At 53.1% G+C, this 16,487-nt stretch overlaps 1 protein-coding gene across 1 annotated transcript; it reads left to right on the plus strand.

Annotated features, from left to right (window-relative positions):
- Positions 1–464: 464 nt before the first annotated feature.
- On the plus strand, positions 465–16,122 carry TCN2 (transcobalamin 2). Its single transcript, XM_035724074.1, is given in 10 exon segments — positions 465–892; positions 894–910; positions 4,641–4,833; positions 5,536–5,714; positions 6,724–6,885; positions 7,974–8,146; positions 8,282–8,468; positions 9,407–9,572; positions 11,996–12,111; positions 15,517–16,122. Coding segments are annotated over 10 exon segments (1,299 nt in total). The 5' UTR covers positions 465–848; the 3' UTR covers positions 15,579–16,122.
- Positions 16,123–16,487: the final 365 nt, after the last annotated feature.

Below are 16,487 nucleotides of genomic sequence, written 5' to 3' on the forward strand. Positions count from 1 at the left end.
ACAAGGTCACACAGCACCGCCATGCTTAACTCTTGGACATTGAGTTTCCTGTGAGGTTAGGCAGAGGAGGAATCCTTTGTTCTCTCTTCTTACAGAGATTTTTTTTTTTTTTTTAAAGATTACTTTCCTAGTCCTAACAAGTAGCCCCACTACCCAGGACTTTGTGTCTCAAATGATTAAATCCTGTTCCTTGCTTTGTTTTGTCTCCAGGAGGCCTCCCGCTTTCTGGTTGGTTGGGAAAACTGGCCGGTCTGGTCCCGGTCCAGCCCCTCCCAACCCTAACACTGGGGCGGGCTGGCCAAGGACCGCTGACGCCAGCAGTCGCTCACGTGACCACCACAGCTCTCAGTTCTGCTCCCTGTCCCAGGGAGTGTCCGGGTGGGCACTTCCAGGGACTCCTCCTGTGGGGGGGACACCAGGTAGGCACCCCAGCCCTGCCTGTCCAATGCTGGAACAGTGAGGGGGCGACCACGCAGGCGCAGGTGGACAGATGTGGGCAGATCAGATGTCAGGCACTCTGCCTGCCCAGCGCTCTGTAGGCCGCGGGGACTGAATGTGGCCGGCCTCAAGATGTCTCACACCATTCCTATTTGTCTGCCCCCACCCCTGACTCCCTTCCTCCAGGAAAACGACTCTGCCCTTCCTTCCTCTGTTCTTTGGCCTTGCTTTCACCTTAGCTACAGATCTTTTTCCCCTTTCTCTCTGCTGATTTAGCAGCATCCTGCTGGGGGCGTGGAGGGATTAATCAGTGACAGGAAGCTGCCTCTTTCAGAGCAGTGACCAGCTGTGCAAGACCAGCCCTAGAAGTCTGTGGCGCTTCCCGCCCGCTGCTCACTCATCCTCCTGCCATGGGGCACCTTGGAGCCCTCCTCTTCCTGCTTGGGAGCCTGGGTGCTCGCTGATATCTGCGGTGAGTAACCAGATCTACCCTGTACCTCTTTCCTCCTGGGACCTTTGCGGGGAGGACTGTCTTGTCCAAACCCCTCATTATGTAGCTGGAGAAACCGAGGCTCGAATGTTTGGGAGGGTACGATTTATCTGCCCCTTTGGACTTCCACAGCAGCTGGGACTTAGCTGGACCTCAGTGTTTGACACACTGTGTTGAGATTAATTACAGTTGACCCTCGAACAAGGTGGTTAGGGCTGCCGGCCCTCCATAGAGCCCAAAATCCACCTATAACTTTTGACTCCCCAGAAACTTAACTACTAATAGCCTACTGTTGACTGGAAGCCTTACTAATAAGATAAACAATTAACACATATTTTGTATGTTATATGTATTATATACTGTATTCTTACGATAAAGTCAACTAAAAAAATGTTATTGAGGAAATCACAAAGAAAAGAAAATAGATTTGGGACATCTGGGTGGCTCAGTCTGTTCAGTGTCTGCCTTAGGCTCAGGTCATGATCCCAGGGTCATATAAGTAAATAAAATCTTAAAAAAAATTGATTTAAAGTATTGTACTATATCCAGAAAAATTCACATATAAGTGGACCCATGTAGTTCAAACACACGTTGTTCAAGGGTCAACTGTATATGTCTGACAGCCCACCAGACAAAAATGCTCTCATTAATCCAGTCATTGATTTATTTACTCATTCAACATGGATTGACTGAGGCTTCTCTGAGCCAGTGCAGCGCTAGGCTTTGGGGAAAGAACAGAGAAGACCGGTCCCATCCCTGTCCTCCTAATGCATCTGTTCTAGTAAAGGGAACAGACAAAAAAGCCAAGACACAAATCGGTGCTGTGTTTGGAGGCTGCAGGGAGTGCCAAAGGAAGAGAACCAGGCACAGAGGTAGAGAGCTGGGGGCCACTCTCCACAGGGAGAGAGTTCAGGGAAGGATTTCCAAGGACCAGGCGTGACAGGGGATTGAGACCCGGAGGAGGAAAAGGAGCTGACATGAAAAGGAGTGGGGGGCATCCCAGGCAGAGGGAAGTGAGTATGCAGGCACGCTTAACGGAGACGAGACGAGTCTGAGAGAAGCATAGGTGGCAGGTCATGGCAAGGCATTTGTGGTATACTGCATGCACAGGAGCCTGGCTGGGCTCTGTGTCCCAGTGTCCCCAGGGGCCTCTTGGGACCGGTCTGGGAGTCGGAACGCAGCCTGGGGCTATTTGTGCACTGGAGATAGGCAGAAAGCAGGAGGCAGGCAGGGAAGCCTCTGTGCTCTGGGGTTACCCATCTCTCTTCCCTCCTTGTATGGTCTCTTGTTATCTTTGGACAAACTGAGAGGCAGGTTCAGATGACAGATGAGTCAGTCAAAGGTTGGAGAAGCCAGGTGACCTGCCAAGGCACTCCAGCTTTCCAGGGCTTTGCTGGACTCAGTTCTCAGAACTCCAGGCCATGGCCTTCCCTGGGCACCACGAGCTTCCAACTTGTGTTCCATAAGTGCAACCAGACCCCTCAGCCCTTGGCTCTTGGTTCCCATCCAGACAGTCCCCAGGGGGGACCTGGGACCCAGACCTCACTGGGCATGAACCATTCAGTAGTTGGCCCATAGACCCGACAGAAGCCCTGGACCAGGTTTGGGGGTGCAGCCCCCTACAGCTGAGCCACTTAGCTGCTCAGGCCTCATTCCCTCTGCTGCAAAATGGGCTAAGAATTCTTCCTTGCCTTTCTCCTTGGTGTGGTGCGGAGGATCCCACACCTCAAATTTTACCAGCTCAAAGCTCTGTGCAGTTGTGAAATTGACAAGGATGCTGCACTAATGCTTGCCCAGGGTGGGCTCCTGTGCTTGGGAATGTCAAGGCGGGTCAGCTGGCAGAGCTGCGTGGCCCTGTGAGCAAGAGGCCCCATGGGAGGGAGCTCGCCCTGGGCCACTTTTATGACCAAGGTGAATTTTCCCGGCTCCTTCCTTTTAAGGAGGCTGAATTGTGGTTATGAGCCTCTCTTTATAGCTCTGGCTCTTCTTCTTATCACTTCTAATCCCAGGGCTGACTCACCTGCTAGAGGGCAGAGCCTGGGGTTGGGGTGAGGCTCCCCTACCAGTTTGAAGGAAAGGGGGAGGGAAAGAGAGGTACAGGGGGACAGATGACCAGAAGGACAGGCTGAAAGAGGTAGAGACTGAGACAGATCCAGACAGAGAGGGGGAAATGCCTATAGAAATGGGAGGCAGCCCCAGAAAGGCACTGAGGATGCGAAAGGAAAGAAAAGCAACCCCTGTCTCCAACCCGCACCCTCTCTCGCTCCTTCACAGGTAGCAACAGATACCTGTGACTTTTGGGAAAACAGGCATAAGGTGGTGAGACCTGTAGGGGCGCCTGGCTGGCTCAGTCCGCAGAGCATGCCGACTCTAGATCTCAGGGTCATGAGTTTGAACCCCACATTGGGCATAGAGATTACTTACAAAAAAAAAAAATGATGGTGGGACCCAAACCAAGAGGGATGGGCCAGTTATGAGAGGAACCCTGGTCCTTGAGCAGGTGAAGAGCTCCAGCGGCAGTTCCTGGGCTTAGTCCCCTGGGAGGGGCAGCCTGCCCAGCATCCTGGGACAGGCACAGCCACAGTGGAGGCAGCTGGAGCCCTGCAGATAACTGGGAGGCAGTAAATGGGGAAGAGTCCAAAGTGCCTCCCAAACCACCCACTGAGCTCAGGTTCCTTCCCTAAGGGAGGCAGGCAGGGTCAGCTGGGGCTGGGAAATGCCCCTGAGACTTCAGCCTCCCCAGTTTTTCAGGATTTTCATGATTCAGTTTCAGGCAAACCCCAAAGCACACAGAGAAACGGTTGCCAGCGATGATGGCTTTCTACCAATTCACCCCTCAGTCTCTTCACCTACACAGATGCGGCAAGGAAAGCATTATTTTGAGATCTGCACAGACGAAGCTCACCAGACAGCCCCAGTTAGCCATGGGCAGCCTATAGTGGGGTTTGTTTGTTTGTTTTGTTTTTTAAAGATTTATTTATTTATTTTAGAGAGAGGTGGGGAGAGGCAGAGGGAGAGAAAGAATCCTCAAGCAGACTCCCTGCTGAGTGGGGACAACCCCTCCCACCACGCGGGGCTCGATCCCAGGATCCTGAGATCATGACCTGAGCCGAAGGCAGAAACTTAACAGACTGAGCCACCCAGGTGTCCCAGCCTGCAGTGTTTTAAAATTGGGTGTGTAGCATGTTCTGCGTGTGGGTTGCAGTCTTGGTAAATGGATTCGGCAGCGCACCAAAGAACAGGGGGTTTGCAGGCAGGTTCATCCTTGACTCTGCAGCCTGTGGAAGACGCAACATGACTTTGAATGTCTGTTTCCTCTTTTGCACAAAGCAGTGATGACAGTATCGATGCCACAGGGCTGGCATGAGGACCAAGTGAGGTCAGGTGCAGTGCCTGGGGCACATCACGAGGCTTGAGCTCCACTCTCTGTTACTCCTGGCGGCAGAGTGGTTGCCTGGTACCGGCTTCCTCTGCCCTCGGCCCACCACCTCTCCCTGGCCCACTCCAACTGCTCTTTTGGGATACCTGCTTTCCCCTATTTACCTGCCGCCTTTCATTACAGCCTTATTCTCCCATACAAGTAGGATATGTGCTAGGTGGAGACGGAGTAGGGATGTTTATTCCCTGGAGAAGGCTCCGGTAAGGTGAAAGCAGTTCCTTGCTGGTGGCCTGGCTCTGCAACCTCACTTGACCTGTTGTTCTCTTTCCTAAGAAATACCAGAGGTGGATAGCAAGCTGGTAGAGAGGCTGGGCCAGCGCCTCTTGCCCTGGATGGACTGGCTCTCCCTGGAGTACCTGAACCCCAGTATCTACGTGGGCCTACGCCTCTCCAGCCTGCAGGCCGGGGCCAGGGAGGCCTTCTATCTGCACATCCTCAAGCTCAACTACCAGCAGAGCGTCCTGGGGTATCACTGTTCACTTTCTTCTCCTTTCCCTATGTCTTGCTCTACCTCCTAAGGGAAAGGAGACCTGTGTTCTGCTTTGGGCTGCCGCTGCTTTGTTGGGGAGACTTTGGGCAAGTTTTGTCTCCTTTGGCACTTTCTCCATCTGTAGAATGGGATTGGCCTGACTGGACTGGAGGCAGATATCACTGATCCATGACCACAGTCTGCGCCCCCCCACCCCCACTACTGAGCCCAGAAGCAGCATCTAGCAGCATCTAACTCTGTGCTCCCTTCCCAGGGGGCACTAAGGGGAGGCCTGTTCTGAGGCTCAGTGTGGGAGTTTGAATGAGAGGTGAAGGATCGGGACCACCCTGAAGCATCTCCTGCTTGGACTCCCTCTCAAGAAGCTGACACAGAGCAGGGAAAGGGAAGAAAGGGAGGACTGTGTGGACAAAGGGTGATCAAAATGGTGGGGGCAAGCATAGGTCACGGACGTCAGAGCCCTCGGGGCTTGTCCTTGAGTCTGATTTTTTATCTTTATGAAATATGTATGGCATGCACCTTACAACATGCAGAGCTGACTCATCTACTTTTGGTAGTTCTAGCAAAGTTTCTAATTATTAGGATTCTTTTCACTTTATGATGTTGGGGGGTGGTGTCCCAACCCAGGCGCCCCAAAGGTGCATTTTCTTACAGAAGTGTTGTTTACTGGCTTTGTCCTAGGCTTGCCGTCAACAATGACAACGATGACAACAGTAACAACAAGGCCAAGCCCGCCATGGGCCAGCTGGCCCTCTACCTGCTGGCTCTCAGGGCTAACTGTGAGTTTGTTGGAGGCCTCAAGGGGGATAAGCTGGTCTCTCAGCTGAAGCGGTTCCTGGAGGACGAGAAGAGGGCCATTGGTGAGAGGACGTGGTCTGCCAAGCGTGGGGGGGCCCTCATCAGATAACAGTCTCTGGGGAAGCATCTAAGTCAGAACTTTGGGTTTTTTCCCCCCCAGGCTTCTTTCCCACCCTCCACTCTGCCTGTCTCACTCTCCACCTAGAGGCTTGGGCCTGCTGCAGTCACCATCCTTGACCAAGCCTTTCCTGTACCCCACATGCACTCCTTTGACAAGTTCTGCTCAGCCACCACGACTGAATTGACTGTCTACCTCTGGGACGACCACATGGCCTCCGTACTGCTTACTCCTCAGCCTCTCTCTGCTAACTGTCCTGCCGCCTGATTCAACCCAGCGCATGACAGCCAGGGCAAGCATTTGAAATATAAATTTGATCTGGTTAGCCCTGCTCAAACCCTGCACAGGCTACTCACTGCTGCGTCCACAACCCCTCAGGCCCATCTGTCTGCCCCTTTCTCCTCTTCAGGACCTGCTGGCCCACTCCCTGGCCCACCCACGCACCTGCCTTTCTGGCTCTGGCCACGCTGATTTTTCAGCTTGCAGATCAGGGTCTTCGTATATGTTCTCTCTATCTGGAAAGTTTCCTTCCCATTCCAGCTTCCTGCTCCCCCTTAGCTCCTCCTCACCCCCACCTCCCCAGTGTCACTGCCTTTTAGAGAGTCCTGCCCTGAGTACCTGATACCCAGCTACTCAAAGACCTCTACTGTTTGGCCCCAGAGACCTTGGTCCACATTTCAGTTCTAATCATGCTGACGTGGGTGCAGGTTGTGTTACTGTTGGAGGGCTGGCCGGTCACCACTCTGAGCACAGCACCTGACACAGAGTGGATCCTCCGCAAGAATGGGTTGAGGGAGTCAAGGAATGAAAGATCCCATGACCCAGAGGAGGGTGTTGGGAAGTGTGGGCAGTGGGGTCCCATGTGCTGACTGGGCTGGTTGCTGGGAGGGGGCAGAGAGGCAGCCCCTCAGGCCCGGCATGAAGCCCCTGCCCCATGGTCTTCTTCCTCCCAGGGTCCAGTCACAAGGGCCACCCCCGCACCAGCTACTACCAGTACGGCCTGGGCATCCTGGCCCTGTGTGTTCACCAGAAGCGGCTCCATGACAGCGTGGTGGGCAAGCTCCTGTACGCCGTGGAACACGACCAACATCTGCACCGGGGCCGCCTCTCTGTGGGTGAGTGGGCGAGGCCCTGCTAAAGCCAGGCTGGCACTCCCAGCTCCAGCTGAAGACCTCCACCCCCTGCCCCATGCTCACCTTCCTTGGGACCCCTTCCTTATGAGTCCCTTAGGAGTGAAATGGCGAGGGTTCGTGTGTGGGGTATGGTGGTCGTGAGCCAGTGTTGGAGCAGGCCTGGGACCCTGACCCCAGCTCTGTCACACACTTATTGTAGGCCACCCTGGGCAAGTCAGCTGGTCTTTTTGGTTCAGCTTCTGCTGTAAAATAACCTCCCAGCAGTATCTTGATAGAAGATACCTTATAAGTCAAGGGCTTGTCATGGTGCCTGGCATGGAGAAAGTTCTGGATACATAGCTATGGTCTTGTCCTCATATGAGCTGGGAAGCCTGAGACCTGGATTCTGGAGCTGCTACCTCACCGTGTTGCCTTGGGCCTCCAGTGCCCTTTCTTGTCATAGTGATTCAGGGTCTCTTGTAGGTCTGGCATTCTGTGAGAGTGTGCCTCGCATAGGGTGAGGGTGGGATGGAGTAGGTTGGGAGGGTGAGGAGATACTGCGGAGAGCTTGCTCTTGCCTCAGGCTTGTAGAAAAACCACTGTGGGCCCAGTAAATTACCTCTGGGCAGGGGCGGGGGCTGGTGGGGTTTAAAGCTTGAAGGGCCCAGGCAGCTCCCTGGACCTATGATATCAGATCACCTGGGGGTGGACCCAGCTATCCGTCTGTTCCAAACTTCCCTGGTTATTACAACGTGCAGGCAGGTTTGGGAATGAGGGGTGTAGGATAAAGCCTCTGGGGCCTCCCTCCTCCAGGCTCTCTCCCTAATCTCCCTAATCTTTCCCCCTAAACAGTAGACAGGGGAAGGGTGACCAACCATTGTTTGCCTGGAACTAAGGGGCTTCCCAGGACAGTGGACTTACAGTGGCCAAACTGGGAAAGTTCTGGACAAACTGGGCTGAGTTCGTCCCCCTCGCTGGTGAAAACTTTCTGAAATGCTGATCTGACCATGCCCCTTCTTCAAGCCTCTGGTGGCAGCCCATTGCCCCAGGGCCCTGTCTAGACTGACCCCAATTGGCTCTGTCTCTTGCAGACACAGTGGCCATGGCGGGCTTGGCCTTCACCTGTCTGGAGTACTCCAACCTCAACCCCAATCAGGGACACCGGATCACCCTGGCCATTAGAACTGTACAAGAGAAAATCCTGAAGGCCCAGACCCCTGAAGGCCACTTTGGAAATGTTTACAGCACACCTCTGGCGCTGCAGGTAGGAAAGAGAGCATGGGGCCAGAGTTCACCCCGGTGTTCAGTGGGCAGTGGCCTGGTCAGGGACTGGAAGACCTGACTCCTCCATGCCAGCCGACCCACCTCCACCTTCTGAACTTCCCCATTCTGTCACCAGTTGCTGATGAACTCCTTCATGCCTGGAAAGAAGCTGGGCCCAGCATGCCTCAAGGCAAGGGCTGCTCTGTTGGCCAGTATGCAGGATGGGGCCTTCAAGAATGTTCTCATCATTTCCCAGCTGCTGCCTGTCCTGAATGGCAAGAGCTATGTGGATCTCATCTCCCCAGACTGCGAGGCACCAAGAGGTAGCTAGGCCTTTCAATGGGAGCCCTCTTCTTTTCAGTCTGCTCAGTGCTCCCTGAAGTCTGCATGTCCCAGGGAAGGGAGGTTGCCTCGTCCTGATTTGCTGAGTCGATGGGGGTTTGCGGGTCCATGTGGGACACACTGGCAGCGAAGATGCAGTCAGAGCTTCCAGAAAGCCACAGTGTGGGGAGAGAGATACCAAAGAGAGAGCCCTGGGTGGGCCATGAGTCTGCAGCCCCTTGTGTGATACCCTGTCCAGAAATGTTTGAATGGATGAATGGGGAGAGACACATTTTGGGTAGCGCTGATATATCCTAATGAGTCCCAATTAGCAGCTGGCATCAGGGCTTCGTCTGGGAGAAGGACTTGAGTTGGTGGGTGGGATTTTCCAGTGGCGAAGAGCAGTAGCAAGGGCAGGGCAGAGAGTGGGCAGCAGGAACGAAGGTGCCGAGGTGTAAAAGGGTCCTCTCGGTCCAGTCACAAGGGCCACCCCCGCACCAGCTACTACCAGTACGGCCTGGGCATCCTGGCCCTGTATGTTCACCAGGAGCGGCTCCATGACAGCGTGGTGGGCAAGCTGAAATTTGGGGGAAGTTTCCTACCAGAGACTGGGGTCTGGGGGAATGAGCTAGAGTTGCAGGCAGGAGAATGGAAAGGAGGGGAGACCCTCAGAGGTAATGGGGGCAGGGATTCTAGTTGTAGAAAGAGCCCTCTGGGGTGCTATGTGGCATGGGTGGGAAGGGGGTACTGGAGGCAAAAAAACCAGTGAGGGACCCAACTTTGGGCAGCCAGGGGACACGGGGGATAAAGGACAGGGGAGGCTGGGATCCTGTGGTGACCCTGGCTGAGATAGGCCACAGTCTCTTCGAGGGAAGAAAGGAGGGCTGACACCGGCCCCCTGCCCTCACACCAGCTACCCCTCCCTCTCTCCCTGGCTTAGTCCTGTTGCAACCAGCTGTGGAGACTCCTTCACAGACCCGAGAGCTCATCAGTGTCATGCTGAAGGTCCCCAGTGTCTTGCCACCATACAGACACCCCATCTCTGTCCCTGCTGGGTCCTCCTTGGAAGATGTCCTTAAGAAGGCCCAGGAGCTCGCAGGATTCACGTGAGACCTCCACCTCCCAGCCCTCACCCCACCTGACCCCACACCCCTGAAACAGGGCATGGATGGGATGGGGATGGAAGAGGAAGTTCCCCTGGGAGCGGTGTCTGGCCAGGCTCTGCTTCCCCCTTCTCCACCCCTGAATGGCCCGGGGTAGAGTGGAAACTGGGAGTTGTGGGCCAGCATTGTCAGTGGCTCTGAGAACACGCTCTGGGGGCAGAGCATCCACCCTGGAATCCCAGCTCCCCCACTCCCCTGCTAGGGACCCGGAATGAGTTATTTACCTGTAATCCAGTGAGAACACCAGCTGTGCCCTGCTGCTTGCAGGGCCCACGCAAGGAGTCCGGGAATTAGTGCACAAAGAGGTTGTGGTCCCCCATACTTAGTAAGCTCAGTACAGGTTAGCTTTTGTAAGAATCAGAATTTTTATCATCAGGTGATCTTGGCCTCATCCCTGTGATGAATTACCCTGGGCAAGGCCTCTGTAGAATGTGGAGGTTGGGCAACGTCCTTAAACTTGCCTCTCACCCTGACAAGATTCGAAAAGTCTGGGGCCAAGCATTTCTGCCCAGCCATGTCCATGCCTAAATAACATGGATGGGATTCTTGTGTTACCAATGGGGAATACAAACCAGAGGAGTTGAGCGCCTTCCACCGGGTCACCCAGACCCCAGACTTTTCTAGAAAGATATGCCTCAGTTTGAGAGGGCCCCAATCTCTGCGCTCACCTGGAGTTCCCAAAGGACAGTGCCCTGCAGTCAGGGAGGGCCCACAGCTGGTGCCTCGCATTTGTCCAGGTCAGGGAATTTCAGGCCAGAGATACACAAAGACCCCCTTTAAAGAACAAAAATTCTCCCAGACCCCAGGATATTTCTGTTATACTATGACTTAGATGTGTGCTATTATGTTTACTATTAAAAGTTCCTTCTTTTTCTGGCTCCAGACATCTATAAACCTTAAACAACTCTGCAAATAGATATAAAATGTAAAAAGAATAACATTCAAATAAGGACTATTTGCTGAGGAACAGGTATACGTGGCCAGGCATGGGATGAGCCCTATGCTTTCAGCTACTTGGGCCTGAGCTACTGTCAACCCTGAGTTTGTCCAGGCAGCTTTGACTTCATAGGCCCTTCCCTGGCCCCGAACACTCCATTCACTACTAAGCCCGCCTCAGCTCTCTTCCCAGTAGCCTGCAGCTTACGGGGGCCCACACAGCCCTAGACGGCCACACACACTGAGCACCTTGGCAGGCCTCCATCCAGCAGACATTGAGAGTATGCAGACCCTGCTGGCATTCATGTCTGAATAACATCATCAGAATGAAAAAAAAAAAAAATAGTACTTAACGTTCTGATTCAGAACTCCATGACCTCTGAGGAGACATCAGGGATACTAATCAGGGAAACAATTCTGTCAGTGGAGGTGGGTGCCTGAACTGGGTGCGGAGGCCAGGCAGTAAGGTTATATGTCTGGAGGCATGTGAATGCCCGGCAGAGAAAGCTGGACTGCAGAAAGAGAGATCCAGAGAGAAAGAGAGGAGAGAGAGAGAAAAAGAGAGACGTGCTCTAAGCAGCCACATGGACCCACAGAGTTAGGGATGACAGAGCAACGGGGTCTGTCCCACGACACCCCCTCAAACAACACTTCCCCTTGGACGAGATCACCCTGAGTGGTTTTCTGTCTCTTAAAAATATAAAAGCCTCCCTCTCTAAGACAGAACCATTGATAACCCTTTTGGAGAGAAGAAGAACATGACCCATGGGCTTTTAAGAGGACCCCTCTGGCAGCCACGTCCACATGGTTTGGAGAAATGCACAGTTGGAGGCAAGGAACTCAGGGAGGGGGTGGAGTGAATAAGGAGTCTCTAGGTCACAAAGGCCAGAAACCTAACTCCAACCCTCTCTGGTAATGGGGGGTATGGGGTGTGTAGAATCGGAGAGAAGACTGAGCCACCAATGCCACAAGAAGAGGGAAATGTCACTGAGCCACAGAAACTTCCAGAAGCAGAGACCCACTGCCACCACCAGGTGTCTCTGTCTCGCACATCCGGGCTTCTCTCTGCATTCTGGCTTCGCCCTCTCTCTTTGGGCGTTGGCATCTTATATGTGGTGCTGGCGGCTTCTGCTCCTCACCCCTGCAACATCAGCTCCCAGAGAGGGGGCAGCTGCTGAGCCAGCCATGTAACAGGTGTCCCTTCCTGTAGGCCATGGTCCTGGTCAGTGCGGAGGGGTGAAGTCCTCTGAGCGGGCAGTGTCAGGGGGTGGCAGAAGAGGGACGGAGGTGAACCCTGTGGCCTGGAAAGGATTTGGCCAGTGCCAGCCCTAAGGGAGAGGCCAGGACTTCCCTGGTGGGGGTAGTTCCATTTCTGCCCTTGGGTCAGTGGAAGCAAAAGTCACTTCTCCTTCTGCCTCTCCCTTTGGTAGGTATGGAACCCAGAACTCCTTGTCAGGACCGTACCTGACCTCTGTGATGGGGAAAGAAGTTGGGGAACGTGAGTTCTGGCAGCTCCTCCAAGCCCCTGACACCCCACTGCTAGAAGGTGAGTGTGGTGCCCAGCCACCTCTGGACACCTGCCCCAACCGGCCTTGTTGCAGCGAGGCTTCCCCAGCTCACCTTGGCTTTCCCCTGAGCCTTTCTGGGCCTCAGCCTCAGATCATCACTGATGCTCGAGGTGGCTTCTGAGTTACTGAACTGAACGCTTAAGAACTTTTATGTAAGTTATTGTGGCAACTCTAGGAAATCAGATAGGCAAAAAAGGAAAATTAAAATCACCTATCACTTGCAATAAATAAATAAATAAATAAATAAATAAATAAATAAATAAATAAAATCACCTATCATTTGCTCCCCAGACATTACTTCTTTTAACTGTTGGTGTATTTTCTTCCAGCTAATTTTTTTTAAATATGTAAGTTTTTTTCATAAAGATGGAGCCATGCTCGGTAGCAATGCTGTCTGACCAAAACAAAATGCTAGTGTAATTCTAAATTTTCTAGATGGCGACACTAATATTAACGATATATCTTATTTAACCAAATACACAAGATATTATTATTCCGAGATGTAATCGTGTAAAATTATGAATGACATTTTTGCATGCTTTTTTTGTTCTAAGATTTCAAATGCACAATAGCTGTGTGTGGCTAATGTGAGCATACAGGGTGGCACAGCTCTGTATACTGTTAGGCAACTTTTTTTTTTTCTTAAAGATTTTATTTATTTATTTGACAGAGAGAGACACAGTGAGAGAAGGAACACAAGCAGGGAGAGTGGGAGAGGGAGAAGCAGGCTTCCTGCCGAGCAAGGAGCCTGATGTGGGGCTCGATCCCAGGACCCTGGGATCATGACCTGAGCTAAAGGCAGACGCTTAACGACTGAGCCACCCAGGCGCCCCTGTTTGGCAACTTAAAAAAAAAATTCTTGGGGCTCCTGGGTGGCTCAGTCGTTAAGCGTCTGCCTTTGGCTCAGGTCATGGTCCCAGGGTCCTGGGATCGAGCCCCACATGGGGGGGGGGGTCTCTGCTCAGCAGGAGGCCTGGTTCTCCCTCTACCCCCCTGCTTGTGTTCCCTCTCTTGCTGAGTCTTTCTCTGTCAAATAAAAAATAAAATCTTAAAAAATAAGTAAATAAAATTTAAAAATTCTGTTTTTTTTGAAAAACATTTTATTTATTTATTTGACAGAAAAAGAGAGAGAGATCACAAGTAGGCAGACAGACAGGCAGGCAGTGGAAGAGGGAAAAGCAGGGTCCCTGCTGAGCACGGAGCCCGATGTGGGGCTCAATCCCAGGACGCTGGGATCATGACCTGAGCCGAAGGCAGATGCTTAACCAACTGAGCCACCCAGGCGCCCTGCATTTATTTATTTTTTATTATTTATTTATTTATTTATTTATTTATTTATTTTTAAAAAAGATTTTATTTATTTATTTAATTGACACAGAGAGAGAGAGACAGCGAGAGAGGGAACACAAGCAGGGGGAGGGTCAGAGGGAGAAGCAGGCTTCCCGCGGAGCAGGGAGCCCGATGCGGGGCTCGATCCCAGGACCCTGAGATCATGACCTGAGCTGAAGGCAGTCGCTTAACCAACTGAGCCACCCAGGCGCCCCTATTTATTTTTTAAAGTAAGCTCTGTGCCCAGTGAGACTCGAACTCACAACCATGAGATCAAGAGTCGCCTACTCTACTGACTAAGCCAGCCAGGCACCCTGCAATTTATTTTTTTCATTCTTAATGTATTGTGGACATCTTTCTATGTTGTTATATGTAGATCTTCCCCTTCCTTTGAAATAACCACGTAGAATATATCACTCATGAGGGTGTTTGGGGCTGCAAGTAACAGGAAACACAGTGCCAACCAACTTCCACTATATGACATCCATTGGATCGAGTGACCAGGGTCGAGAGGGAATGAGGACTTCGGGGCTGTGTAACCTGGGCTCCAGCCCTGCTCCCCTGTGACTCCATATGCCTCTTTTTGTTGACTTCCTCACCCTTCTTGTGTCTTCCCAGGGCAGCTCCCTTTTAAAACTTTGCCCCAAGCAGACAAAGGTGGAATTGGGACACAGGCACATTCCTGGACCCCTCCCCATCGTTAGGAGATGGCCCCAGGTTCTGCATTACCATCGGCTAGAGAACAAGGATTGCCACACGACTGGTGTGGGCCAGTCAGGGCCTGCCTCAGCGCTGCGTGCTGCAGTGGGGCGTGGAGCGAGATGGCGAGGCTGCGGCTTCTTGATTCCTGCTAGATACTTAGGGTTTTAACTCCTACACCTCAAGCTGTCATGAGCATCCTTGTGCATCAGCCCAGTCACCAGACAGACTCTGAAGGGTCCTCTGTCCCTGCTTTTGCTATCTGGAGCTTCTGTTGGGCACCTACCAAGTGCCAGGCATTGGGCCAAGTGCTTTCCAGAAAGTGGGCCTTTCTGAGGGAGTCCAAGAAAAAGCATTCTCTTTTCCTGCCTGCTTCTGAACAGACTGAGAAGTAAAACAAAGAGAGGGCAGATGGAGACCCCAGATCTGGCCTCTATTACTGATAAAGCCCGGGCTGGAGGGTGTAGCCTGGGGCAAAAGCCCGATGGACTCAATCATGAGGCAGATGTGGATCGTTGTGTCTCCCCCCCCCCCCCCCCCCCCCCGGCCCCGGTCCAGCAGGAAGCCCACTCTCATGGGGAAAAAAGGAGCACCTGGTTGTTCATACCATTATTGTCCTCATTTCAGAAGTGGGAATGCCAGCACTCACAATTGTGAAATAACTTGCCCAGAGTCACGCCGCTGTTGAGTGCAGAGCTGGGACTTGACTGTCTCTAGTGAGTGGAGGCTGGCTCCAGCAGACTTCTTTTTTTTTTTTTTAAAGATTTTATTTATTTATTTGAGAGAGAGAATGAGAGAGAGAGCACGTGAGAGGGGGGAGGGTCAGAGGGAGAAGCAGACTCCCCGCTGAGCAGGGAGCCCGATGTGGGACTCGATCCCGGGACTCCAGGATCATGACCTGAGCGGAAGGCAGTCGCTTAACCAACTGAGCCACCCAGGCGCCCCTCCAGCAGACTTCACTTGTGGTCTGGGTTCTCCCTCCAGACCATACTGAGCAAATCCCCCTTCCTGATGGCCCCTCAAGGGACCCTGAAGATAGTGGCCCTGCCCGTCAGGTGTTGTCAGGGGTCTCTGGTTCCTTTCACCCCATGTTGGTTATCCAGAATGCTGTCCCAGCCCCCCTCCCTGGGGGCCTCCCCCACTGTAAAATGAGCCTGTGGGCCTCAGGAACCCTGAGGTCACAGATGATTTCAGTTTCCAGACTGGCTCTGGACAGCTCCCACTTTCCCACTGCCAAACCCTGAGTGGATCTGATAGACCCTGGCCTCAGGGTGCTTGTCCATAAGAAGAGGTGGTGGGGGGCAGGGGGTGGGATTTTCTCCCCTGCTAACCTCTCTGCTTACCTGTTTCTGCAGGTATTGCTGACTATATCCCCAAGGATGGAGAAACCATCGAGCTGAGGCTGGTTAGCTGGTAGCCCCTGGGCTCACCCACCCCAGCAGCCTGGCCCCCTGCTGGGCGTCCGCCTTCCCTCCAGACATCGCTGTAACAGGCACACACGTACCCAATCCTGCTGCTACCTCATGTGTCCTTGGAGCAGTGTCCCCTGGATTACCCAGCTACTACCCTTGCAAAGGTCCTCAGCCACCATCCACTCTGGATCAGGGAACCACGCATCTTCCCTGGGAGGGCTGTCTGTTCGAGTCTGGCCCCACCTGGCCACACAGGCATCCCTTGAAGGCCACTCATAGTCTGAAGAGTCTGAAGCATTTCAGACTCCTCAACACAAGGAGGAGAAGTCATGACCAGTTGTGTTGTGAGTACTGCCCCCTCTGGGATTGGGGTCCTGCAAGGAGACCTGTGTGGCCCAGGGGCTGCAGCCCTGACCCCAGCTCTCTACTCTGGCCTTCAGGGCGGTGGCCCAGGTGCTGGCCTTGGCAGAGTGGCTGGTGGGGGCTCTGCCAAGCTGCTCAAAGCCTGCCTCTGAAATTAATGATTAAAGTGTTGATTGTGCACCTGCCCTGGCGTCCTGATGCCTCAAGCTCATGACTGAGTACAGGGGGCTGGAGAAAGGAGCTCCCCTGGGGGCGCAGAGGAAGGTGGGGGGCGGGGGGGGTGGCTGCATTCTCCCGGGGGCTGGTAAGGAGCAGTGCTGGTGATGTCAACGCTGATTACTGTTTAGGGAACATATCCTTGCTAGATGCTTTCTCGCACAACTCTTGAGGTTGTGGATATTTTTGTTTTCATCTCTACTTTGCAGATAAGGAAATTGGTACTCAGCAAGGGCGTGTGACTCACCCACAATGTCAGGCAGGGGACATGGCCTGAGGAGACACAGGCCTGGCCTGGGGTGGCCTCCTGGCTCTTCCACGCAAACACTGAAAAC

This window comes from Zalophus californianus, chromosome 14 (genome assembly GCF_009762305.2).
Source record: "Zalophus californianus isolate mZalCal1 chromosome 14, mZalCal1.pri.v2, whole genome shotgun sequence".
In the NCBI taxonomy this organism is placed as follows: domain Eukaryota; kingdom Metazoa; phylum Chordata; class Mammalia; order Carnivora; family Otariidae; genus Zalophus; species Zalophus californianus.